Below are 23,570 nucleotides of genomic sequence, written 5' to 3' on the forward strand. Positions count from 1 at the left end.
GATGAATTACTCGATCGACATGAATTTTATTTATCCGCAAGATAATCTTGTGGCATTACATTTTAAAAATGATTTCTGGCATATGACCGCCACGGCTGGCTCTGATGTAGTCCAATCTGGACGTCCAATTTTCGATGACTTTTTCCAACATTTGTGGCCGTATATCGGCAATAACACGGCGAATGTTGTCTTCCAAATGGTCAAGGGTTTGTGGCTTATCCGCATAGACCAATGACTTTACATAGCCCCACAGAAAGTAGTCTAGCGGTGTTAACATGTCACACAGCTCGTGCCACAATCGATTTATTGAAAGACACGTTTGGTGACCGCCTAATTTCACGTTTTGGACCTGTGAATTGGCCTCCAAGATCTTGTGCTTGGAGGCTAATTCACTGGTCCAATACGTGAAATTAGGTGGTCACCGAACGTGTCTTTCAATAAATCGATTGTGGCACGAGCTGTGTGACATGTTGCGCCGTCTTGTTGGAACCACAGCTCCTGGACATCATGGTTGTTCAATTCAGGAATGAAAAAGTTAGCAATCATTGCTCTATACCGATTACCATTGACTGTAACGTTCTGGCCATCATCGTTTTTGAAGAAGTACGGACCAATGATTCCACCAGCCCATAAAGCGCACCAAACAGTCAGTTTTTCTGGATGTAACGTTGTTTCGACATACACTTGAGTATTAGCTTCACTCCAAATGCGGCAGTTTTGTTTGTTGATGCAGCCATTCAACCAGAAGCGCGCTTCATCGCTAATGGACGTAGTGCGTGATGCGTATTCCGCATAGAACCATTATTTTCGAGATAAAATTGCACTATTTGCAAGGGTTGTTCAGGCGTGAGTCTATTCACGATGAATTGCCAAACCAAACTGAGAATAAATCACTTGACAACTGATGAATCGGTCGCCATCTTGAACAGTAATGCCAACTTAAAGTTATATACCTCGAAAAAAAACACCCTATAGTATCTCTGGTTTTATAAATGACCGACTGAATTTTTATACAGGGTGTTTCCTAAACATGCGGCAAAAATTCAGGGGGTTGTTCCTTGGACTATTCTAAGAATATTTTGTCCCTTGATGATTTTTGAAAAACCTATTTGTTTCGAAGATATAGGGGAAACAAAATTTCAGATAATAACATTTTATTATGAAAATTACATGAAAATTCAACTCAACCTACAAAAACTGTTGGAAATGACCACCTCTTATAGCGATTCATAATAGTCAAAGATAAAATGTTAATTGCTAATACATCACAAAACGAATTCAAATGAAAACCGTGTTGAATCTGTATTCCTTTACCATCTGCACTTATCAATTTTTAGTCAAAAAACTGGCCGTTTTTAGTAATTGGAATGTTGTTAAACAAATTTAAAAATAAATTGTACCTACTTAGTAAACACAGTGCGGTACGCATTTTTATTTAAACTATTATTAATTTTAAAAATATGAAAAATGTTGTTCGCCCTGTATCTTCGAAACAAAGAAGTTTTTCAAAAATCATCCAAGGACAAAACATGCTAAAAATAGTCCAAGGAACAACCCCCTGAATTTTTGCCGCATGTTTAGGAAACACCCTGTATAATTTGCTCTATCAGTTCTGGTCAAAATTATCCCCTCACCTTGTTTCATTATACTTTGGTTTATCTGTTTTATTGGTCAGTTTAATAAGTTTAAATAGTTATGTTATTGTTGTTTTTATTGGGTATATATTATCATTATCACTATCACTAGTATTATGCAGCGATCCTTAGATTAATGTAATGTCCTATTGTTGTAGTTTTTCTCGTCTTATATTCATGTATTCATAGGTATGTCACGTACAGGTCTGACCTTTAGTGACTTCTTTTTTGGTTTATTTATTTATTTTTACAGATACATTATATTATAGAAGATTTTCGTAATTTATAATGAATAAACTTATTATTATTATTATATTATTTATAAAAAAAGCACGTTGTCGCGATAATCACATCTAACATACTCATAACCAAGAAACCCCTCAAATCATTTCAAAGTTGTCCTGTAATTCACTTGTCGATGAAGAGAGGGTTCATTCACCATCAGGATAAAAAGAAAAACGGAACGCTGGAAAATCAGAGATATTTTATACAACTTCCATCCCTCTAAACTTCCGACGTCTACATCCCCGAAAACTTCGGAAGTCGTAAAATGAAAGGATAAAATCCTCCGCCTCGTTCGAAAGTCATCTAAAGGGGTGAATAAACCTCGAAAACATTCTTCAGAATCGATATCCGGTTATTCTTTTTCGCAACTCGACATACTCACTCACCTGAGATTGAATTTTGCGTGACGAGGGCTGTTGCTCAGATTCGGAACGTGGAGGGGAGACCTGTTGGGGCTGATAGGGCTGTTGCCACCCTCTTCCTCTTGAGCGTTTTCGTCGTCTTCGCTGATGCTGGGCAGAGTCAAGGAGGGCATGCCGTTTCCTTCGGATTCCTGCTGTAATGATGATACCATTTATTGTAGATGAATAATTAGGATTTTGATTTGAACACGACTCGCCAAAATTCTTGGACCCCCTTATGTTTGTCGAAATGAGGCACTTTTAATATAATTGAGCATATTAAATAGTAAATTCTAAAACAAGTTGCAGAATCGGCTCCTATTCCAACACGAATGCGAAATTTGAAAACGAGCGACGAAGGAGCGAGTTTTGGAACGCATGAGTGTTGGAATTGCCTTCTGCAACTAGTATTAGACGATATTTTCTCTATTTCAGTCAAGTTTTGTGAAATATTGTCGAAATTCAATGAAAAATTCAGATTATGCATCCTAGTGACATTTGTATTGTGTTTTGGTAGTTGGTGTGACTTACGAAAATTGACAGATTATGGAATTTCAATTTGAATCGTACGTTTCGAATTTTGAAATAATTCATAAGTACGCATTAAATTCGTGAAATATGTCTGACGAAATCGATTTAACACCTCCAGAATCAAGAGAAATTTCGAATAAAGTTGCAAATCATTTCACTAAATCCAAATTATATGATATTGACAATTTGACGTGTGTTGAATTTTGATAGGATTGGAAGTAAGATGCATCTTAATTGGAAGTATGTGTTGACAACCACAGAACGAAATATATAACTGAAAACAATGCTGTAATGAGTTCATTACAGCACTGTTTTTAGAACTGTAATCAATTCATTACGATACTGAAATAGAGAATAGTAATTTACGTAACAAGTCCGGAAAATATGGTTTTTTTGGACGAATAGACAGAATTCCAGGACGAGCGTAAGCGAGTCCTGGAAGTCTGTGAGTCCAAAAAAACCATTTTCGGACGTGTTGCGTACAATATTTTTTCGGCAACCATGTAAAATAACACTATCGCTGCTGCTTTCCATATTTTATTGCGATTGCGATAAAAAAACATGGAAATTTTGACAACTAATTTCATATGAACTATCAGCCGTTATCTCGGTTGCTATGGATTCAATGATTCTTTTCCGGCCTAGTCCGGGAAGTACGTACTTTCCGGACTAGGCCGGGAAATGCTACTTTCTCAGAGAAGAAGCGTCCAGGAAGTGAGCACTTCCCGGACGGTTGCCGATAAAGTATATTTCATCAGTTTATGTAATAAAGGCAATGGCTGAATTTAATCTCAGCTGAAAAAAAAACAAAAGGTAGTATTAGTTGTCCAACTTTGCTTCCGTCGTTTTGCAATAGATGGCTGAAGCGGTAAGTGATAGGCGATATAAATAGATCGTAGATGTCCTGCAATAAGCTTAGGTATTTGTTAACATAACGCCATCGAAATATTAGTCGATTTGTGTCTGCATCATAAATGTCAGCTTACGAGCAGAATTCTCGTCATTTGCGGGAGGTTTTAATTTTCTGCTTCAATATTAAGAAATCTGCGGCTGAGGCCCATCGAATACTCTCAAATACCTATGATGAGGTCGCTATTAGTGAAAGAGCATACCGAAGGTGGTATCAAAGCTTCAAGAACGGTGATTTTGACGTCGAAGACCAGCATGGCTATGGAATAGAGGTTTTCGAAGATGCAGAATTTGAGGCATTACTTGATCAAGACTTGTGTGAAACGAAACAAGAATTGGCAACAAGACATTTCAAAAATCCTGATGGGAATGATTCAGAAACAAGGAAATTGGGTGCCGTACCAGTTGAAGCCGAGAGTTGTTAAAAGACGTTTGTTTGCTCATGAACAGCTGCTCGCAAGGCATAAACGACAGGGATTTCTGCATCGAATTGTGACTGGAGACGAAAAATTGATTCATTTCGATAATCTCTAGCGCAGAAAATCATAGGAATATCCCGGCCATACTTCCACGTTGACGGCCAAACCGAATATTCACGGTTGCAAGGTAATGCTCAGTATTTGGTTGGACCAGATCGGCGGAGTGTATTATGAGTTGTCAAGATCAACTAAAACAGGCGATCGTTATCGAACTCAATTAATGCGTGAACCGAGCAATGAGAGGCAAACGGCCGCAATACAACGAGAGACATGATAAATGATTTACAGTATGACAATGCTGATAAAGTGGTCAAGACATATTTGGAAACGTTGAAAAGTCCTACCCCACTCGCCGTATTGTACAGACGTTTCTCCCTCGGACTATCACTTGTTTTGATCAATGCCACACGGCCTGACTCACCAGCGTTTCTGGTCTTATGAGATCTTAGAGATGACCAGTTTTTTCAACGCGGGATTCGAACGCTGCCCGAAAGATGGGCGAAAGTAGTGGTCATCGACTAACAATGCTTTAAATCATAAATGTATAACTAGTTCTTTACAATAAAGCCTCGACTTTTGGAAAATACACTACGACGAGCTTGTCCAACCAGATACTGAGCATGACCTTGGAACCGTGGAGAATCGGTTTGGCCGTCGATGTGGAAGCATGGCCGGATATCACCATGATTTTCTGCGCTTGAGAATATGGAAATGAACCCATTTTTCGTCTCCAGTCACAATGCGATGCAGAAATCCCTTCTGTCTTTGCCTTGCAAGCAGTTATTCGGCATCGTACGGCATCCTTGTTTCTGAATCTTTCCCATGACCTTTCAGGCGTTTTGAAAAGCTTTGTTGCGTCACCCCCAATGATCCTGCCAATTCTTGTTGCATTTGACACGAGTCTTGATCAAGTAATACCTCCAATTCTGCATTTTCGAAAACCTTCTCTCTTCTCCCGCCATGCTGGTTTTCGACGTAAAAATCACCGTTCTTGAATCGTTGAAACCACTCTCGACAGTTCCTTTCTCTAATAGCGTCCTCATCATAGGTATTTGAGAGCATTCGATGAGCCTCAGCCGCAGATTTCTTTATATTAAAGCAGAAATTTAAAACCTCCCGCAAATGACGAGAATTTTGCTCGTAAGCTGACATGTTTAATCCAGAATAACTTCATGCAGCATACACAACTCGACTAATATTTCTATGGTGTTATGTTTACGAATACCTAAGCTTATTTTATGACATCTAGGATCTATTTATTTCGACTACCACTTACCGCTGCAGCCATCTATTGGAAAAACGGCGGAAGCAAAGTTGTACTTCGCCTTGGTCGGGGTGGCAAAACCCTCAGCAAACTCAAATGGCATTAGGTTTTGCAATTCCACTTATGTAAAAAAAAACGACTGGCCAACGTTTGTTGGAGGTGATGGCTGAAAAGTATTAAATGATCGAATTCGTAAGGGGTTTTCCAATAAAGTGTTCCATTCCAATATTAACAAATCATAACAAGGGCGTAGATCTTTTTTCTTTTTGAGGGGGGGTAATCGTGAATAGTTATTTATAATACAAGTGCAGAAGGCATTGATATTCTTCCACGAGTTCAAAATTCAAAAACGAGCCACGAAGTGGCGAGTTTTGGAATGAACGAGTGGTAGAATTAGCCTTCTGTACGAGTATTATACATTATTTTCTCTAATTCATTGCATTTTCTTTGAAATTAATGAAATATTTCCATAAATATATTTTAGTGATTTTTGCATTGAAAAATGTTGGTTGGCAGAACTGATTTCTTTGAGGCAAATTGATGAATTGACAGATAAAGCCGTGGCGGAAAGTTCGGAGTACCAACATAGAATAATCAAATATAACCATGAAAACTGATTTTGTTCTACAAGATGTGGAAGAATGAACGGAATAACCACAGAATTAGAGAAAAAATTTTTTTACGACATTGTTCACTCATATCTATAATATAATGTGAGTAAAAGAGTTTTGATAACAATGTTTGAACCAAATTACTCGAAATGATTTTTTTTTATTACCAATTCGATTGTTCTCATCTTATATTGGGTGTTCCTGAATTGGAGTTACGAAGGGAAATGAGAGCTTCCTTGGATAATTTTGAAAATGAAATGACCCATAAACGTTTTCCTTTCGAGATACAGGGTGTTTCTTGTGTTCCTACTTTTTTGTGATGCTTAACGAGTTGGTAAATAAGTAGCAGTTACTTATAATTAATTTATTTATCACAGCTATTCAACTCGATTTTTGTAATAATTTGGATTTTCCTGAGGATTACTAGAGAGCTGTTTGAAATTTTTTCTCCAAATCGATTGCAGATACGACAAAACTACAACAAACCAAAAAGTGTAGTACTTTACCAGAGTTTCTTTTTAAATTGGAATTTCGTCGATACTACGGGCTACAGAAGAAATATTCTCAATTATTCTTGAGCGACGCACACGTTTCCGATTCCTCACATCGCTAACTTGACCCAACAGCTGTAAATTGTCCATCAGTTTTACTATTGCCGGACGAGAAGGTGATTTACGATGACCCAAAATAGCTTTAGTTTTGCGAACTGTGACTGCAAAATTTTCAACATTTTTATGGTGAAATTCAATGTGCTGTTGAAGCGTGTACGTTTTAGTGATGACGTAGTTTTACTTCAAATAGCGGGCGATTCATAATGAAACCTCTTATTGAAAAGCCTATCTGAAAGAATAAACTTAAAAATGAATATTTCCAAGTATATGGAATAGAAATGCATTTTCATGGGATGAAGCACAAAATTGATGATGTTCCAAATCTTGTTGAGATAACAAATGTTCAACTCATTTGATCAATTCTATTCGCGAATATACTCAAATGATGCAATAAATCTCTCATTGAATCAATTTATGTGATAATAAACGAACAATTATGCCGAGAATAAATTGATATTTTCTAAACATAAGTGAGCACTTCATGGAGTTTTCATTACCCGAAGGAAAACTGAAAAAAAGCCGTTTCGTCGGATCGGAGCTAAAGAAAATTGAAAGCCTATTAAACCATCAGCTTTGGCTCATCCAATCCGAGTTTGGATTAAATGCTCGAAGCGTACTTCAAAGAAGATAATTTCAGTTTCAGTAGGTCCCAATGAAATATCTGAAACGGAAGCAGGTGTAGAATACAGTTGATTCTAGAATACCGAACACTTTTCAATTCGCCATCAGTAGAGTTTCAAATAATTAATTGTTTTGAGGCAAACGATTTTTGTGATTAAATTGAAATAAAAAAGGTTGAGAACTCTGTTGAATGGCTTGTGACGATTTGATTCTGTTTGGTGGAAATTGCGACGAATGAAATTAAATAAAATGAAAGAAATTCCATTTAAATTCTGTCATTTCGATAGAACTGACTGAATAATGGCAGCAAAATAATTCCTTTGTCGGAAAATTCCTTCATTTTGGTTAGAGATGCATTCAAGTCAAACTAGTTTGATTTTACTCACAAACTTGACTTGACTTGAAAATCAAACTTTTTATGTAAAAAAGTTTGACTTGACTTGATTTCTGTATCTTCAGGTTTGGCTTGAAATCAAACTTCTTCAATTAGTTTGAAGTTTGAATATCACATTGCGCAACGTCTTTGAACCTGCACTCTGTCATTCCGAAAATAAGTTATAGTTCATATTTCATGTGTTGTGCGTTGTGTCTTAACTCGAAATCTGAACTTTTTACTGTTGCTCATGCAGCTCGGAATTCCTACTGAAACAAAGTGAGTCCCCTCCCTGCAAAAACTATGAGAAAAATTCTGTAGACGAGGCAAAATTAATCAACAAAGAAAAAGAAATATACAATTTTTTTTATGTTGCCGCAGACGATTCAGAATCAATGAAAATTGCGAAGTGCATATTATGTAAAAATAAAGAACAACGGTATATTATGCCAATAATGGAACTAATGACTTAACGACAATCGATAAACACCCACAAAAAATTGTATGAAGAAGGATTTCCGCAGGAAGCAACACTTTCTGGATCAAGTAGTATTTGTGGTAGTAACAACATAAAACGTTGGATCCAAAATTGTCAGAATAGTTTTTGGACGATAGCTCCTTCATTCTTGAAGTTAAAAATAAGCAGTTTTTTTTTATTGTACTTGTAATTTTTATTAGCAGGTGGCTCACAGTGTTCACTTGATTTGTGACAAGTTCTGAAGTAAGAAATTTACTTTTAACGAAGAATTTTGAGGTCACAAGTTGGAGTGAAAAAACACTGCGTCATATAACGTCATGTCCAACAAAAATCATAGTTCATTTACAAATGGCAGTGACGTCATGCCAATCCTGAAAACATTTCCCTACACAAAAGGGTGGCTTGCCCATACAATATTGGCACTGCCAAGCAATTTTTTCTTCTCTTCATCTTATAGAATTGTTTACAGCGTTTATAATATTCTCCATGCTTATTAGAGTGTTCTGGACGGAAACTATCACGAAAGTACTCTTATGAGAGTAGTATCATGGTGAAAATGAGCCTTCATATTCCTCTGGAGCTTGATAAGTTTCTTTTCATATGACATACTTTTGAGCGGATGCATTATTGCATAATCGATACGAAAATTAATCTAACAAAGAGCATCAAACGCAGGCAGCGATAACAATGCAATACGTAAACTATATTTTATACAATACTAGTTTAAATGAACACAGAATCAATTAACTTCAATAATACAAAGTAATATGTTATTTCATCAATATACTGTTAGGGCTGCATATGCATGAATACAAATTGAACAAATGAATGCAATTCGAAGGATATAGTTTACCCTCAACACAATTAACAAGATTTCTATGTGGAATAGTTCCACGAAAGAAAAGGATTGTGCATTCGACTTAAGTTATTCATCTATATATTCGCAAATCTACTTGCTGTAGAGAAATAAATATAGGTAATTCAATAAATCAACTGAAAAAACTTCGGAGATAGCACTAACTTGTAGGATATTGTTCTACATAACTTAACAAAAAAGTGAAAAAGTTTACATAACAACTGTCAATAAAGTTATTTGACAATTCTGGCTCCAGCTTATCATTATACATACACTTCACAAAAATATCGAGTCTAGCTCCACAAATTTGAACTTCCTCTTTATTTTTCTGTTTGAGTAGTAGGCTGGTGCCAGAATTGTCAAATAACTTTGTTGACAGTTATGTGAAACCATAACTTGAATGTTTTAAATTATGTGTAACAATTTCTACAGACATTGACAGTTGTACGTTATGTAGAGTGTTGTTATCTGCATGATTATGTAATTAATAGGACTTTACTTATCAACATGATTCAGGTTCTTACAAAACTCAAGTGATGATTTCACATAACTACTGAATAAAGTTCAAATTTGCATAGTCAGATTTTTGTAGAGTGTGATACATTGTTGAATTCGAAATTTTTTATTTATCACCACATAAGGAGATTTAAAATTGCGTACATAAGAAAAAAAATTGACTATCGCGTCTCTAAAAAAATGAAAAACAGAAAAAATCTGACGACACCATTAGAATCTCTATATAGGATTATGGCTAAAAACCGAATTTCATGAAGTTGTATCTATAAACAAATGAGAAAAACAGAAAAAAAATATCTGGATTTTTAGTCCTCTCGAAATATTTCGGGAACCATTGGAGATATTTTGGATCTGTTCACACGAACACATTCATCTCTAAATAATGCAAGTTTTTTTGTAAATCAAGCCACCCTATATTTCTAACGCTTTTCGATATCCCTGTTATGTCTCTCTGAAGAGTTCTAACCCTGTATAATAATAAATAAGTTTATTGAAGCAGAAAAAATATAACAAAAAACAGTTCTTGAAATACAATCAATTTGTAAGGTACGCATCAATAAACAAATTACAACCCACAAAAGTATATACTTGTTCGTGGGGGAATAATATAAAAATCATAAACTCCAAAGAAAACAACTACCAATGAGTATAATTATAAAATAAGTTTTACCGCAGTTGTTGTAGATGTCATTGAAGAACTTCTAAAACTAAATTCAATCAGAGTATCAGAAATAACCCTGAATTTTCTCAAAAAACTGAAACTCGGAAAAACGCTATTGAAGATCGATAGGTCAATGAGATGAACGATGTGCTTATAAGGGCAATTTCCTGAAGCCTTCAGAATTCGGTTGGATATATATTCAACAGAGAATATTTAGGTTTTCCCATAATAAAGTCAGCTTATTTCGTTGTTTGCCCTCCACATATCTCCTGTTTATTTGGCTCGAGCAAATTTAATCGATAGAAAAATAATATTTTCTATTCATTTCGATTATCATTTCCTTCAACTGTTTAGACTTGAATTATCGAATTCCTGTTGAACACAATATACCTTCGCTAACTTCAAGAATATCTGCATGAGTGGTTTTTGTCGTTCAGCAGTGAAAAATATATTCCTTGTTTTTGTTATTGATTTGAATATGTTCCTTCCAGAACTTATGTTAATAATAATATAAAATGTCTGTTTTCTTGAACAATTCTCTGTGCACTTTTGACATAGTAGTAAATTGGGAAAGGTTAGTCCAATTGATTTCGTTAATATATTCGAGAGCCCCTGAGAAAAACAAAATTATGCTGTCATAATCAAATTTCAGGAGTGAGTAGTAAGATTTGCTGAATTTCAGTTGATATAATTAATTCATCTGCAATTAACATAAGCTTGGAATCATATCAATCGTCATAAAGTTTTCCATATTCAAATTTCTCATCGTGACATTCTCGACTAACTAAAGATATAGGTGCACCCAGTTTCAGAGTTTTGATGTTTCCGAAACTTCCCAGTTTATATTAGTAAATGCCCAGTTTATGAGGAAGTTTGCGATTGAACCATTTACTTTCACAAATCCTCCCTAATATTTACTTAAATTTACCAGAAAGTTTTATAGAGAGAATTTACACAAGACACGTTCATGGTACCTAATTATTGAATGTTGTTTAGGAATGATGAAAACCTGGGCAGTAAACATCGTTTTATATTGACTTCAGATATTAACTATTTCTCTGATTTTGGAAACAAATACACATATTGCAACTTGAAATTCAGCTCCCTCTGATCTTCACTGAATTCAAGCGGAAAATTTATATGTTGAGCTCAGATGAAAATTATCAGCACATTAACATAATAAGGAATTTCATCATTTTGTTCAGAACTTCAAAGTAGGATGCAATAAAACCATTAGGGATCAGTATTTCATCTATGAGTGTGTCACAATGAACACTATTTCTGGGACTATTGTCTATTGTCCTGTTTGTCTTCCAGTGTGAATGAATAAGGACCTATATACAGAGAGATACTGACGTCATATAAGTGCTTTTCTCAAATTTTCATCTACTGTGATAATCACAACAAACACATTGATTCAAAAGTTTATCATATGAAAGAATTTTTCAATATCAAAAATTTTGTGTGGGTTTGTTTTTGCATCGTCACATATTTTCTTTGAAAAACAGATGTTTGGAGAACACAATTTTAGTGTGATCACCTCGTTAGTGATATAAGTTGAATTTTACGATTTTGACTGTCGACATGAATCGTAGAGTGATAAGTGAGATTTACCGTGCAAGAATTGTAACTCGTATCGAAAAAAACCATGTCCAAAGGTTTGTTGCTGGTAGGAGTGGGTGTTTTGCAAATTGTGGTACTTGGACATGCAATTACTATATCCTGACCAATTTTCTTCGGAGTGTGTAACAACAAACAATAAAATAATTATAACCACTCAACTGCCAGCAGAAATCCGACCATAGCATTACCATCGTCCAGCAGAGATATGAGACAATCCTTGGGAATTCAAGTATCGCTGTCTGCATTATGGCTCGTTGACACGGTGCGAGCTCGAACGCGTGAAACCACGTGCGTGAAGAGCATTCGTGACTCGCATCTCGAAAGAACATTCGTGAAATTGGTTGACACGATTCGAGCTTTCAGTTGCAAGAATGAATTCGGTACTACAAGGTGTGTGTGTTGTTAGTGAAATTTTGGCTGTAATAATAGCAAAAAAAAATAAAAACTAAGAAGAAAAAAGTGTCAAATAGAAGAGAATGGGTGCGAAGGTGGGTGAGCAGACGAAAAAAATTTGGTGTTTCACAACAACTGTGTCAAGAATTAAGAAATGAAGATATTCCTTCATTCAAAAACTTTTTTCGAATGAGTCCAGACCAATTTGATGTTTTGTTACAAAAAGTGCAACCATTTATCCAAAAACAATGGACAAATATGCGTGCCCCTCTGTCAGCAAAAATGAGTTTCATATAAATGAATAAAGTTTGACATTTGTTGTTCACTCCACTTTGCCATAATTAAAAAAAAACACTGTTTAATTTAGCAATCAACAACGTTCTACCACGAATCTCGAACGCCAACTAATAAACCTGCATAATACCCGTTCGAGCACGCACGTGGTGACACTGACCACGCGCGTGGTTGGTATACACGGTTCGAGCTCGAATGCGAATACGATTCGAGGCCTTCACGCACGTGGTTTCTCGCACCGTGTCAACGAGCCATTACGGAGACGAATACTTGCGACAGGTTGAAGGTATAGTTCGCCACTAAGGTAACCTAACTACAACCCTTAGAACATAGAATATTCTTTCTTTCAGCCACAACCACACACCAGAGCTCTGTCTCTCATTGGGTCAAGACTCACAGAACTAATCCATATTCAGGGATCCATGACTGGTGATAGATAGATGCTCACATGAGATTATGTCTAGTGGCTGTTGGTGACCCATTCGTTTTTATGGACTATAATGCCCAATCTCATCGCACCAGAGCTGTTATTGGGTACATATTATGCTGCTGAGGGATATTAAAATACACAATTATACATAGCCATATTATGGCTAATCTGGTGACCGGTTTGGGTTTATGTATACGATCATGAGGATGCTACATCCTAGATGGAGAATTACCTGTTGTTTGACAGAATTTAGATTAACATTTTAAAAAAAAAAATGAAATACTTGTAAATAACAGGCCAATTGAAAAGTTACCGGTCTACCTTAATAAAAAAACTTTTTTTCGGCAACCGTCCGGGAAGTGCTCACTTCCCGGACGCTTCTTCTCTGAGAAAGTAGCATTTCCCGGCCTAGTCCGGAAAGTACGTACTTCCCGGACTAGGCCGGAAAAGAATCATAGAATCCATAACAACCGAGATAACGGATGACAGTTCATATGAAATTAGTTGTCAAAAATTTGCATGTTTTTTGATCGCAATCGCAATAAAATATGGAAAGCAGCAGCGATAGTGTTATTTTACATGGTTGCCGAAAAAATATTGTACGCAACACGCCCGAAAATGGTTTTTTTGGACTCACAGACTTCCAGGACTCGCTTACGCTCGTCCTGGAATTTTGACTATTCGTCCAAAAAAACCATATTTTCCGGGCTTGTTACGTAAATTACTATTTTCGGCAACCGTCCGGGAAGTGCTCACTTCCCGGACGCTTTTTCTCTGAGAAAGTAGCATTTCCCGGACTAGTCCGGAAAGTACATACTTCTTGGTAGGTATAATTTTAATGAATGCAGTTGATCATTACCAAAGCAACCGAGAAAACGGCTGACAGTTCATATGAAATTGTCAACAAATTGTATGTTTTTTGATCGCAATCGTAATAAAATATAGAAAGCAGATTTATTCAAAATATCGGTTCGAAAACATCACTAGAACAATAGATAAATCAAGCGAACCATCGAAAAAATAGTAATTTACGTAACAAGTCCGGAAAATAGTGTTTTTTTGGACGAATAGACAAAATTCCAGGACGAGCGTAAGCGAGTCCTGGAAGTCTGTGAGTCCAAAAAAACCATTTTCGGGCGTGTTGCGTACAATATTTTTTCGGCAACCATGTAAAATAACACTATCGCTGCTGCTTTCCATATTTTATTGCGATTGCGATCAAAAAACATGCAAATTTTTGACAACTAATTTAATATGAACTGCCAGCCGTTATCTCGGTTGCTATGGATTCTATGATTCTTTTCCGGCCTAGTCCGGGATGTACGTACTTTCCGGACTAGGCCGGGAAATGCTTCTTTCTCAGAGAAAAAGCGTCCGGGAAGTGAGCACTTCCCGGACGGTTGCCAAAAAATTAATATTTTTTGGCAAAATTCGATTTCATTTTTCAACAGGTTGCCTTCGAGGGCGATACAACGATCTTACTACTTTTCGATACCATTTTTGTAGTGCGATTTGTCTTTCACTTCAAGAAAGACCTCAGTTTCTTCATTGGTGCTAAATTTCTTTTCAGCGAGCATTCTTTTGATTGACGCAAACAATCAGGTTTATTGCACTTAAATAGTTTCAAACCCTGCTCTGAATCATTAATACTTTGTTGCTTTTGATCGATTGTAAGCTCGCGCAGCACCCATTTTGCACACAGCTTTCTCATGTACAAATATTCGGGAATGGTATGATGTACAAGTTAAGATGATATCTTCACAATGTCTGCTATCTCGATCAACTTCACTTTACGGTCATTCAAAATTATTTTGTGAACTTTTTTGATTTTTTCGTCGGTGACAGCCTCTTTTGGGTGTCCATTGCACTCGCCGTCTTCGGTGCTCATTTCATCACGTTTAAACTTAGTATACCAACCAATGATGGTTGATGCTCCTGGTGCAGACCTCGGAAATTCTTCATCAAGCCAAGATTTTGATCCAACTGTATTTTTCCCTTCAAAAAGCCATATTACATTAGCACACGAAATTTTTTTTTCATCTGTTTTCGAATAACAAAAGTAGCTACACTTAAAACACAATATCTCACAAACTAATGGTCGGATTGCTGTCAAATTTTGACACGTATCATTTGAAGGTTATTGGTACTAACTAAAAATCATATGGATTTAATACTAGTAACGCCATCTGCGGCCATCTGTGCATCAAACCGGGGGTTTTTCAATTGACCTAATAAAGAATATCGATAAAAAAATATTACGAGGAAAAGTCTGGGATGAAAAGTTCATTGTTTTAGTAAAACCATCAACCTTTTATTCGAAATATTTTTCCTTTTCGAGATTTTTGACTGATTCGACTCGAAAAAATCACCCGGTATACTTCATTTTCCATGAAGAAAAAAAAAGTTCGTGCATTTAGGGGATGCAAAACTTTTGAATCTATTTTTAATTCATACGAAAGTGTATTTGCCTGAATAACTATATAATTATTAAAGAGTTCCCTTAGTTGGCAAATGCATTGCAATTAATTGACGTGAATATAGCACTACATTCTTCCATAATACAAAAGCTGCAGAAAATGAAAGAAAAGCATAACGGTGGAAGTTTGGAATACCAGCACGATAACTAAGTGGAATATGATGAAGCTAGACTAATGGAATTAACGAGAATGGTCTGTGTAAGTTCAATTTCAGAACCAAGTGAAGGGTGGAAAGGTCGTAATTAAATCACTCATTTTGAATCAAGTATATTCCATTGAATTTTTCGCATCTCCGGTGAGATTATCCTTGAAAGAGAATTATTATGTATTGTTATAATATTAATTGGATCTTGGGTATTTATATTACAGATAAATTGAATATTTGCTGGATAACTGGATGTGAATCTTGAATATACGTACATCTTATAATTACAGATTTGAATATTAGAGTTTCTCTACTTATCAGTAGTAACAAGTGATTTTCTATTTTCGCGATGAGTGTCGGTTTATTTCGCAACGAAACTGAGTTTCTTGGAGAGCAAGTGTTGTTTTTTCAAATAACTCAATTGAGGCATTATGGAATAAAAGACAGACTTACGGCATGAATTCAATCACGAGTGAAATTTCATTGGACTATTTCACAAAGTCAATTATAAAACTCTTAAATATGGCAGAATTATTTATAATTGACCGTGAACACAAATTTGAAAATGTTTTACAACGAACTAAACAGGCCTATTCTAGTCAAGAGTCAAGTACGGATTATCGATTATCCAAACTTGACTATAGTCCGTTCAAATATAAGACGGAGCAATATAAACTCAATAAATAGTATGGTTTGCGTATGGGGCAACTCTCATTGGTCAATCCTATCCCACAGAGGACTGTGGATATGATCATTCGAATCCAACGGTATAACAAGACCTACATTTATTCATCGTCAAAGTTTACGAATGTGTATAAAATGACAGAAAGTATAGAGGTTGAAAAATACATGTGGCGACTTTATAACTTTATAGACTCGATCATAGAGAATGTGGTTGTGACACCGAAAACAAGATCATTTTTCGCATATCATGTTAGATTCTTCACGTTATTTTTGTGTAATTAATTTTTTTTATTATCCTGCTAATGTTTTGGATATTATGATATTTTTTCGATTAAGAATAATTCTATTTTTTTCGTTTTGTTCACGTCATGTTAGGTTTTTGACATAACATATTTCATTATATGTTATGTATATTGTACCTATTCGTAGATTAATATGCAATACAAACTATTCATTATGTGAACTATCCTTAGTTCAATTCTAGAGGGGGAGTCTCTTCCTATTCGGAAATCCGTCTATAACTCAGATCTTCTTTTTGTATAAGGACTGGAATTTTATTCCCTACGCCTCTATATTATTTTCTCCTATTCCTTATGTTATCTAATTGGAAAACTGCATGTCACTTTTTTCTTCTATTTTGTTCTTCGAAAGAGGTATTTCCTCATATCTGTCATTCCTATTTTGATTTGTAGTATCTTTCTTAATTCCTCTTTCTCATGATCTTTCAGCGTCTCTATTGTCTTCTTTCTTTGTTAACTATTTACTCAATAGTTTCAATTTTCAACTCTTCTCTGATTTGTTGGTTGGTTATATACCATGAGGCGCCAACCGCTGTTCTGATCACTGTATTTTGCGTACTTTGCAACTGATCTTTATTATTGTCTTTCGTATTATACCAGGTTATTCCTCCGTACTTAATGCTTCGTATTAGCACTATTTTTATTATTTTCAGCTTGTTTTCTGAGAATAGTTTATTTTCTGACAGTCGCAGATGAATAATAATTACAAGAGACCAACGAGTTTATTAAACAAACTAAAGAATTCATTTCATATGTTAAAATAATTCAATACTCAATTATTATACTCATTGAGAGTTCACTGTAGAGGAGGGTTGCACTTATATTCTGAAGCAATTTCTATTCGAAAATAATACAACGTTGTCTTTTTAAATATTATTTTTTCAGTGAAGTATTCGGACATTCAAGTACAGTATTATTTTAGGCTTTTGGATGTGGATTAGTATTTGAAGGGTTAAAATAGAAAATTCGAACAAATCTCCTTGAGTTAATAAGGATTTTCCTGTAACAACAAGATTATTCAATCGGATCCTCTGTCAGACCACTGCATGCATGGAAAAACTCATTAGAGAGCATTCATTTGTACCGCTTAGAAACTTGAAATTCACAAAATCAAGATAACAACTAGCGGGTCTGATTATTACTGAATTTGATTTCACCTCTGAACAAAATACTCAAAACTACTATGTTCTTCGCTGGAATTCTAAATAAATCATGGAATAGTGTTTTAATTTTTAATATACCCTTAATGTGTGGTGTAGTGACCCTTGATCCCAACTATGGTTTATGTTGGAAAACTTATTATTTTGCAATTAATGTTTTCATTACAATTATGTGCTATAAAATCATATTTTATGATTTCACATCAGAAATAGTTATTAACACTATAGGAAAGGCAAGTGAGACCCGCCAGACGAGGAAAGAATGCGCCCGAACAATAGCGAAGACAAGTCTGGTAAAAAATATTGCCTTTTGAGTTGTGCATTATATTTCTTTCACGACAAATTTTTTTATTTTCAAATAATTGTTTTTTGATGGATTTAGTTTGTAATTAATTCATTGACTTGAAAAAATATCGGTTCGCCTTGGGTAACTAAAATATTCATCTGTCACACATAGTTTTTGCCCAAACTATGATGCCTAGAAATCCTGGTGTATGCACTGATTCGATTTTGTTCCAGACTCTCGGAGAAAGTCCAACTTTTGCTTTGGCTAGAAAGACAATAACTTGATACAAGTTTTATCAAATCTCTGTAGTTAGAACTTACCAGCGTTCTGTAAAGTGGCGCTCTTCATAATTATTCGAATTCCAGCTATCTGTCTGTCACTGTTTGAAAATGAAATCAAGATTTGAGAAACTGCAGAATTTCACAAGAAATTACAATTCAGTTCATATCGAATTTATAATGAAATTATTGGAATTTAATGTCTAAATGGGCTGCAGTATAGAAGATTGTCACGAGCATGGAATATAAAATATTATTATTCCATACTCAAAAGTACAAGAGTCAATAATCGCAAAAAATATGAACGATGTATGCGCCATCTGAAACACTAATGATCTCTCAAAATCAAGTAGTCATAAATTTCCTGTTTTGTGTTTGAAAGTTTTACAGGTATAAGTAGACACACCAGGGTTTCTGGACATCTCAATCGAAACTTCTGTCGGCAGAAATTTTCTATGATAATTGTTATCTATGTGCACTTCACAACATAGTAGGTACAATTTTTGTTTATGAAGTGATGTTTTAGTACTCGTTTTTCATCCTTCACAAAGAATCAACGTTTTCAAATTTTTTTTTATCCGTGAATACGGCACTACAAATATATTTGATGATTTGTATTCATAGACAACATCAATACAAACAATTAATTGAATGATCTTATCAATAATCATTCAATCATTAAAGAGATATTTCTGACATGTGAAAACGCAAAGTATTCTTTTCTCTTAATTTTCTTCTACGGCTCTAGGAATTTATTTGATGAATTGTGGTCATAGATTATATTAATACATTAACTCATTGATGAGAGACTTTTCAACGATGACGCAAAATTTTTTCATTTTTGAATTTTTTCATACAGCATTACAAAGGAATTGGATGATTTTTGTTTGTAGACAAAATCAATACGAATATTTTAGTGAAAAAGTCATCAAGATCACACACTAATTACGGTTATATCCCTAGAAGTAAGAAACCAAAATCTGTTAGTCTTTTAGATTTCCTTCTACGTCACTACAACTTAATTTGATTATTTTTGTTACCCTACATTTGTCCACCTCCTTTATTCAACTTAGTGTCTGTTTGATTTGGTGAATAAATTATTATTATTATTTGTGCTAATACAGGGTGTCCCGAAACTATAGGGCCAAATTGAAACAGAAGATTGAAAACAACTTTGTGAAAAATGCAGGTGAAAGTGTCATTCTTTCACTCATTCTCTCTTGGTTGTTATTGGGACCAAAGATTGGGATTGTAAAATTGATTTCTGAATTTTTGAAGCGTTACACGATGCAATCCAATGTTTTACTTCTTCATGAGACTGGCCAGCCAGACTGTGTGCCATTGATCGAAACAAGTAAAAGTCCGAGGGAGCAACGTCTAGAGAATACGGTGGGTGGGGTAGGACTTCCCATTTCCGTTTCCAAGTATGACCACTTGAATATTGACCACTTTCGCAACATGGGGTCGAGCATTGTCATGCTGCAAAATCACTTTATCATATCTATCGTTGTATTGCGACCGTTTGTCTTTCAATGCTCGGCTCGAACGCATTAATTGCGTTCGATAACGGTCGCCTGTGATTGTTTCAGTCGGTTTTAACAACTCATAATACATACACTACGCCGAGCTGGACCCACCAAATACTGAGCATGACCTTGGAACCGTGGATATTCGGTTTGGCCGACGGGTGGAAGCATGACCGGGATATCCCTATGATTTTCTGCGCTTGGAAAATCGTAGTGGTTTTGATTTCCAGTCACAATGCGATGCAGAAATCCCTTCCTTCTTTGCATTGCAAACAGTTGTTTACAAGCAAACGCCGTTCAACATCTCTCGACTTCAACTCGTACGTCACTCACTAAAAGCGTCCTCACCATAGATATTTGAGAGCATTCGATGAGCCTCAGCCGCAGATTCATTCATATCGAAGCAGAAAATTAAAACCTTCCGCAAATGACGAGAATTTGGTTCGTAAGCTGACATGTTCAATCGCAAATAACTCTATGATGCAGAAACAAATCGACTAATATTTCGATGGCGTTAAGTTTACAAATACCTAAGCTTATTGTATGACATCTACGATCTATTTATTTCAACTACCACCTACCGCTTCATCCATCTATTGCAAAACGGCGAAAGCAAATTCGTACACCTAATAGATTCCATCCATACGAACATTCAATAGACTTTCCAAAAAGTGTAAACGCATAATAATTCTCTTCTTTCTAAATTTTCTCCCAAATTAATTTGATGAATTGTTGTCATAAACTACTTTTTTTTTGTTTCATTTATAATTTTCATCAGCAATCAGAACATACATTCTATGAGCTAATTTATTGACATAAAATACCGTGACAAGTCCACTCCATTGAGAGGATCTTCTAGTTCTTCATTCAGCTGGCCATACTCCTCTCAATACGAACATTTAGGCGAATATTTCCCTCCTGTCAAAAATTCTATGTATCTGGAGAACAATTATCGAAAATTACAGCGATAATTGCATTGTAGGAAGCGAAACTGCACTGCGATAATTGTTCTGTTCATAGATGCTTAGTTTCTATGCATCTAACACAGTTCGAATCTATGGCAATTCCATTCTAAATCAGTTTGACAGGTAATGTAACAGTTTATTCGGGAAATATTCCCCCGAATTACACTCGTGCATCAAAATTACCGGATAATTTCGCATTCCAGCGTGTTTTCTTTGAAAAACTGCATTCGGTCATTTTCATTTTTGGAGAAAGAGCCCTCCACCTTCGGTGTCGGGCTCTTTCTCCAAAAATGAAAATGAACTCATGCAGTTTTTATGACAACACGCTGTCATGCAAAATTATCGGTAATTTTGATGCACTTGTGCAATTACCTACGAAAATACATCATCAACGATCACGTCCTATTCACTAAGGAAAACAAGAATAATTTTTGATTGGGGATGATCTTCAATGCTTTTCGCATTAGTTTACCGGATGCGTTTTTCCGTTTTCTCTCGCACATTTATTAACCATGCTTTCTGTTTACATTCAAAAAAATTTGTGCATATACACCTGTATTGTTTTACTTATGTTTATAATGATAATTTAATTTTTCAGATCAGGCTTATTTTAGTTTTATTTAGGGTTTTTATTTATTTACTCAATTTAGCTCTCTCATTAATAGGTTCTGCATTTATAATTCTTTAGATCACGGGCGTAGCCAGGTTTCAGTTTCGGGGGGGGGGGGGTTTACATATTATAAAAAAAATCTTATGTTTTTCTTTTTAAATATATCAACTTTAAAAGAGCCAACCCATTCAGTCTATTTTCACTAGTTTTATTTTTCAAGTATGTTTTGAGAAAAAAAGCATTTTCGAAATCACTTTTTGAAATTTAGTTTATTTCTTTACATCGATTTCTATGAATATATTTAGGAAAAAAATACCGTCGTAGTATTTATACAACAGAGTACTCAAATTCAAAATGAGTAGAAAGTTTATATGCAAAAAACCGGTAAAAAATGATAGTTATCACCTTTTTTGCATTTTTTTCAATGTTTTATCATGAAATTTTGGTGGCAAACTTCAGATTTGAATTCTGTACCCCAGAAACAGAGATAATAAATCGAAGAAATTAAAACTACCCCATCAACTGAGTTTCAGCAGAGATAGATATAATACGCCAATTTTGAACTATCGTTTGAGCCAGGTTTTTCGGACAAAAAACTTTATGGAAGAAAACGTCAGAAGATTAAATTTTTTTTGTATTTTTTTTTAATGTTCCCTCACAGAATTTTGGTGCTAAATCTCAGATTCGGATTCAGAACCCAAAAAAATAAAGGGTGTTTTTTTTAGAGCTATAGAACTTTAAATTGCAATAAAACAACGATGGATTATTCGATTGATATGAATTTTATTTATCCGCAAGATAATCTTGTGGCATTACATTTTAAATATGATTTCTGGCATATGACCGCCACGGCTGGCTCGAATGTAGTCCAATCTGGACGTCCAATTTTCGATGACTTTTCCAACATTTGTGGCCGTATATCGGCAATAACACGGCGAATGTTGTCTTCCAAATGGTCAAGGGTTTGTAGCTTATCCGCATAGACCAATGACTTTACATAGCCCCACAGAAAGTAGTCTAGCAGTGTTAAATCACAAGATCTTGGAGGCCAATTGGTCCAAAACGTGAAATTAGGCGGTCACCAAACGTGTCTTCCAATAAATCGATTGTGGCACGAGCTGTATGACATATTGCGCCGTCTTGTTGGAACCACAGCTCCTGGACATCATGGTTGTTCAATTCAGGAATGAAAAAGTTAGTAATCATGGCTCTATACCGATCACCATTGACTGTAACGTTCTGGCCATCATCGTTTTTGAAGAAGTACGGACCAATGATTCCACCAGCCCATAAAGCGCACCAAACAGTCAGTTTTTCTGGATGTAACGCTGTTTCGACATACACTTGAGGATTAGCTTCACTCTAAATGCGGCAGTTTTGTTTGTTGACGTAGCCATTCAACCAGAAGTGCGCTTCATCGCTAATGGAAGTAGAGCCCGATACATATTCCGCACAGAACCATTATTTTCGAAATAAAATTGCACTATTTTCAAGCGTTGTTCAGGCGTCAGTTCATTCATGATGAATTGCCAAACCGAACTGAGAATAAATCACTTAACAGCTGTTGAATCGGTCGCCATCTTGAACAGTAATGCCAACTTAAAGTTATATACCTCGAAAAAAAACACCCGTTACATACGATCGAAAAAATCAAACTAACCCATAACTTTCCTTTGAGGGGCACATGTGAGCACAAATTGACTGGATTACGTAGAGGTGATTTAATTCAAATTTCACATTACAAATTAATTGAACTGAGAGTGATAATTTCATTCACTTTTTACAAAATCCATTAAAAAATATTTCCGTGATTTTGAAAAAAAAAGTTTTTTTGACATCTTTAACATTTCGGGGGGAGGTTTGAACCCCGAAAACACCCCCCCTGGCTACGCCCGTACTTTAGATCATTGGGTAGTTTATTTCTCCCCAAGATACATTGGCAACAGAATTTAATTTTTTATTCTTCTATGAATAGTTGGTTTATGCACAAATAATAAATAGTATTCGATATTGGGATTTCAACTTCAATAACGTTTGATTTCAACTGTGGGTATGAATGTGAATGAAAGCCGGTATTCGTACTAAACAAGGTACCTGTGCAAAGTTATTTGAATATCTAATTTTTGAGAATAACTATCCGAATTATCATACTCTACCTACAGAAATTTTA

At 35.4% G+C, this 23,570-nt stretch overlaps 1 protein-coding gene across 4 annotated transcripts in view; it reads right to left on the bottom strand.

The window, feature by feature from the left end:
- Nucleotides 1–23,570, bottom strand: part of LOC123679769 (potassium voltage-gated channel subfamily H member 8) — a 444,333-nt gene that overhangs the window by 17,493 nt on the left and 403,270 nt on the right. For all 4 annotated transcript variants that reach the window (XM_045617253.1, XM_045617252.1, XM_045617255.1 and 1 more), the window contains one exon: nt 2,306–2,475. In XM_045617253.1, coding sequence (XP_045473209.1) covers nt 2,306–2,475 — 170 coding nt within the window. The remainder of the gene's footprint in view (nt 1–2,305; nt 2,476–23,570) is intronic.

This window comes from Harmonia axyridis, chromosome 5, assembly GCF_914767665.1.
Source record: "Harmonia axyridis chromosome 5, icHarAxyr1.1, whole genome shotgun sequence".
Lineage (NCBI taxonomy): Eukaryota > Metazoa > Arthropoda > Insecta > Coleoptera > Coccinellidae > Harmonia > Harmonia axyridis.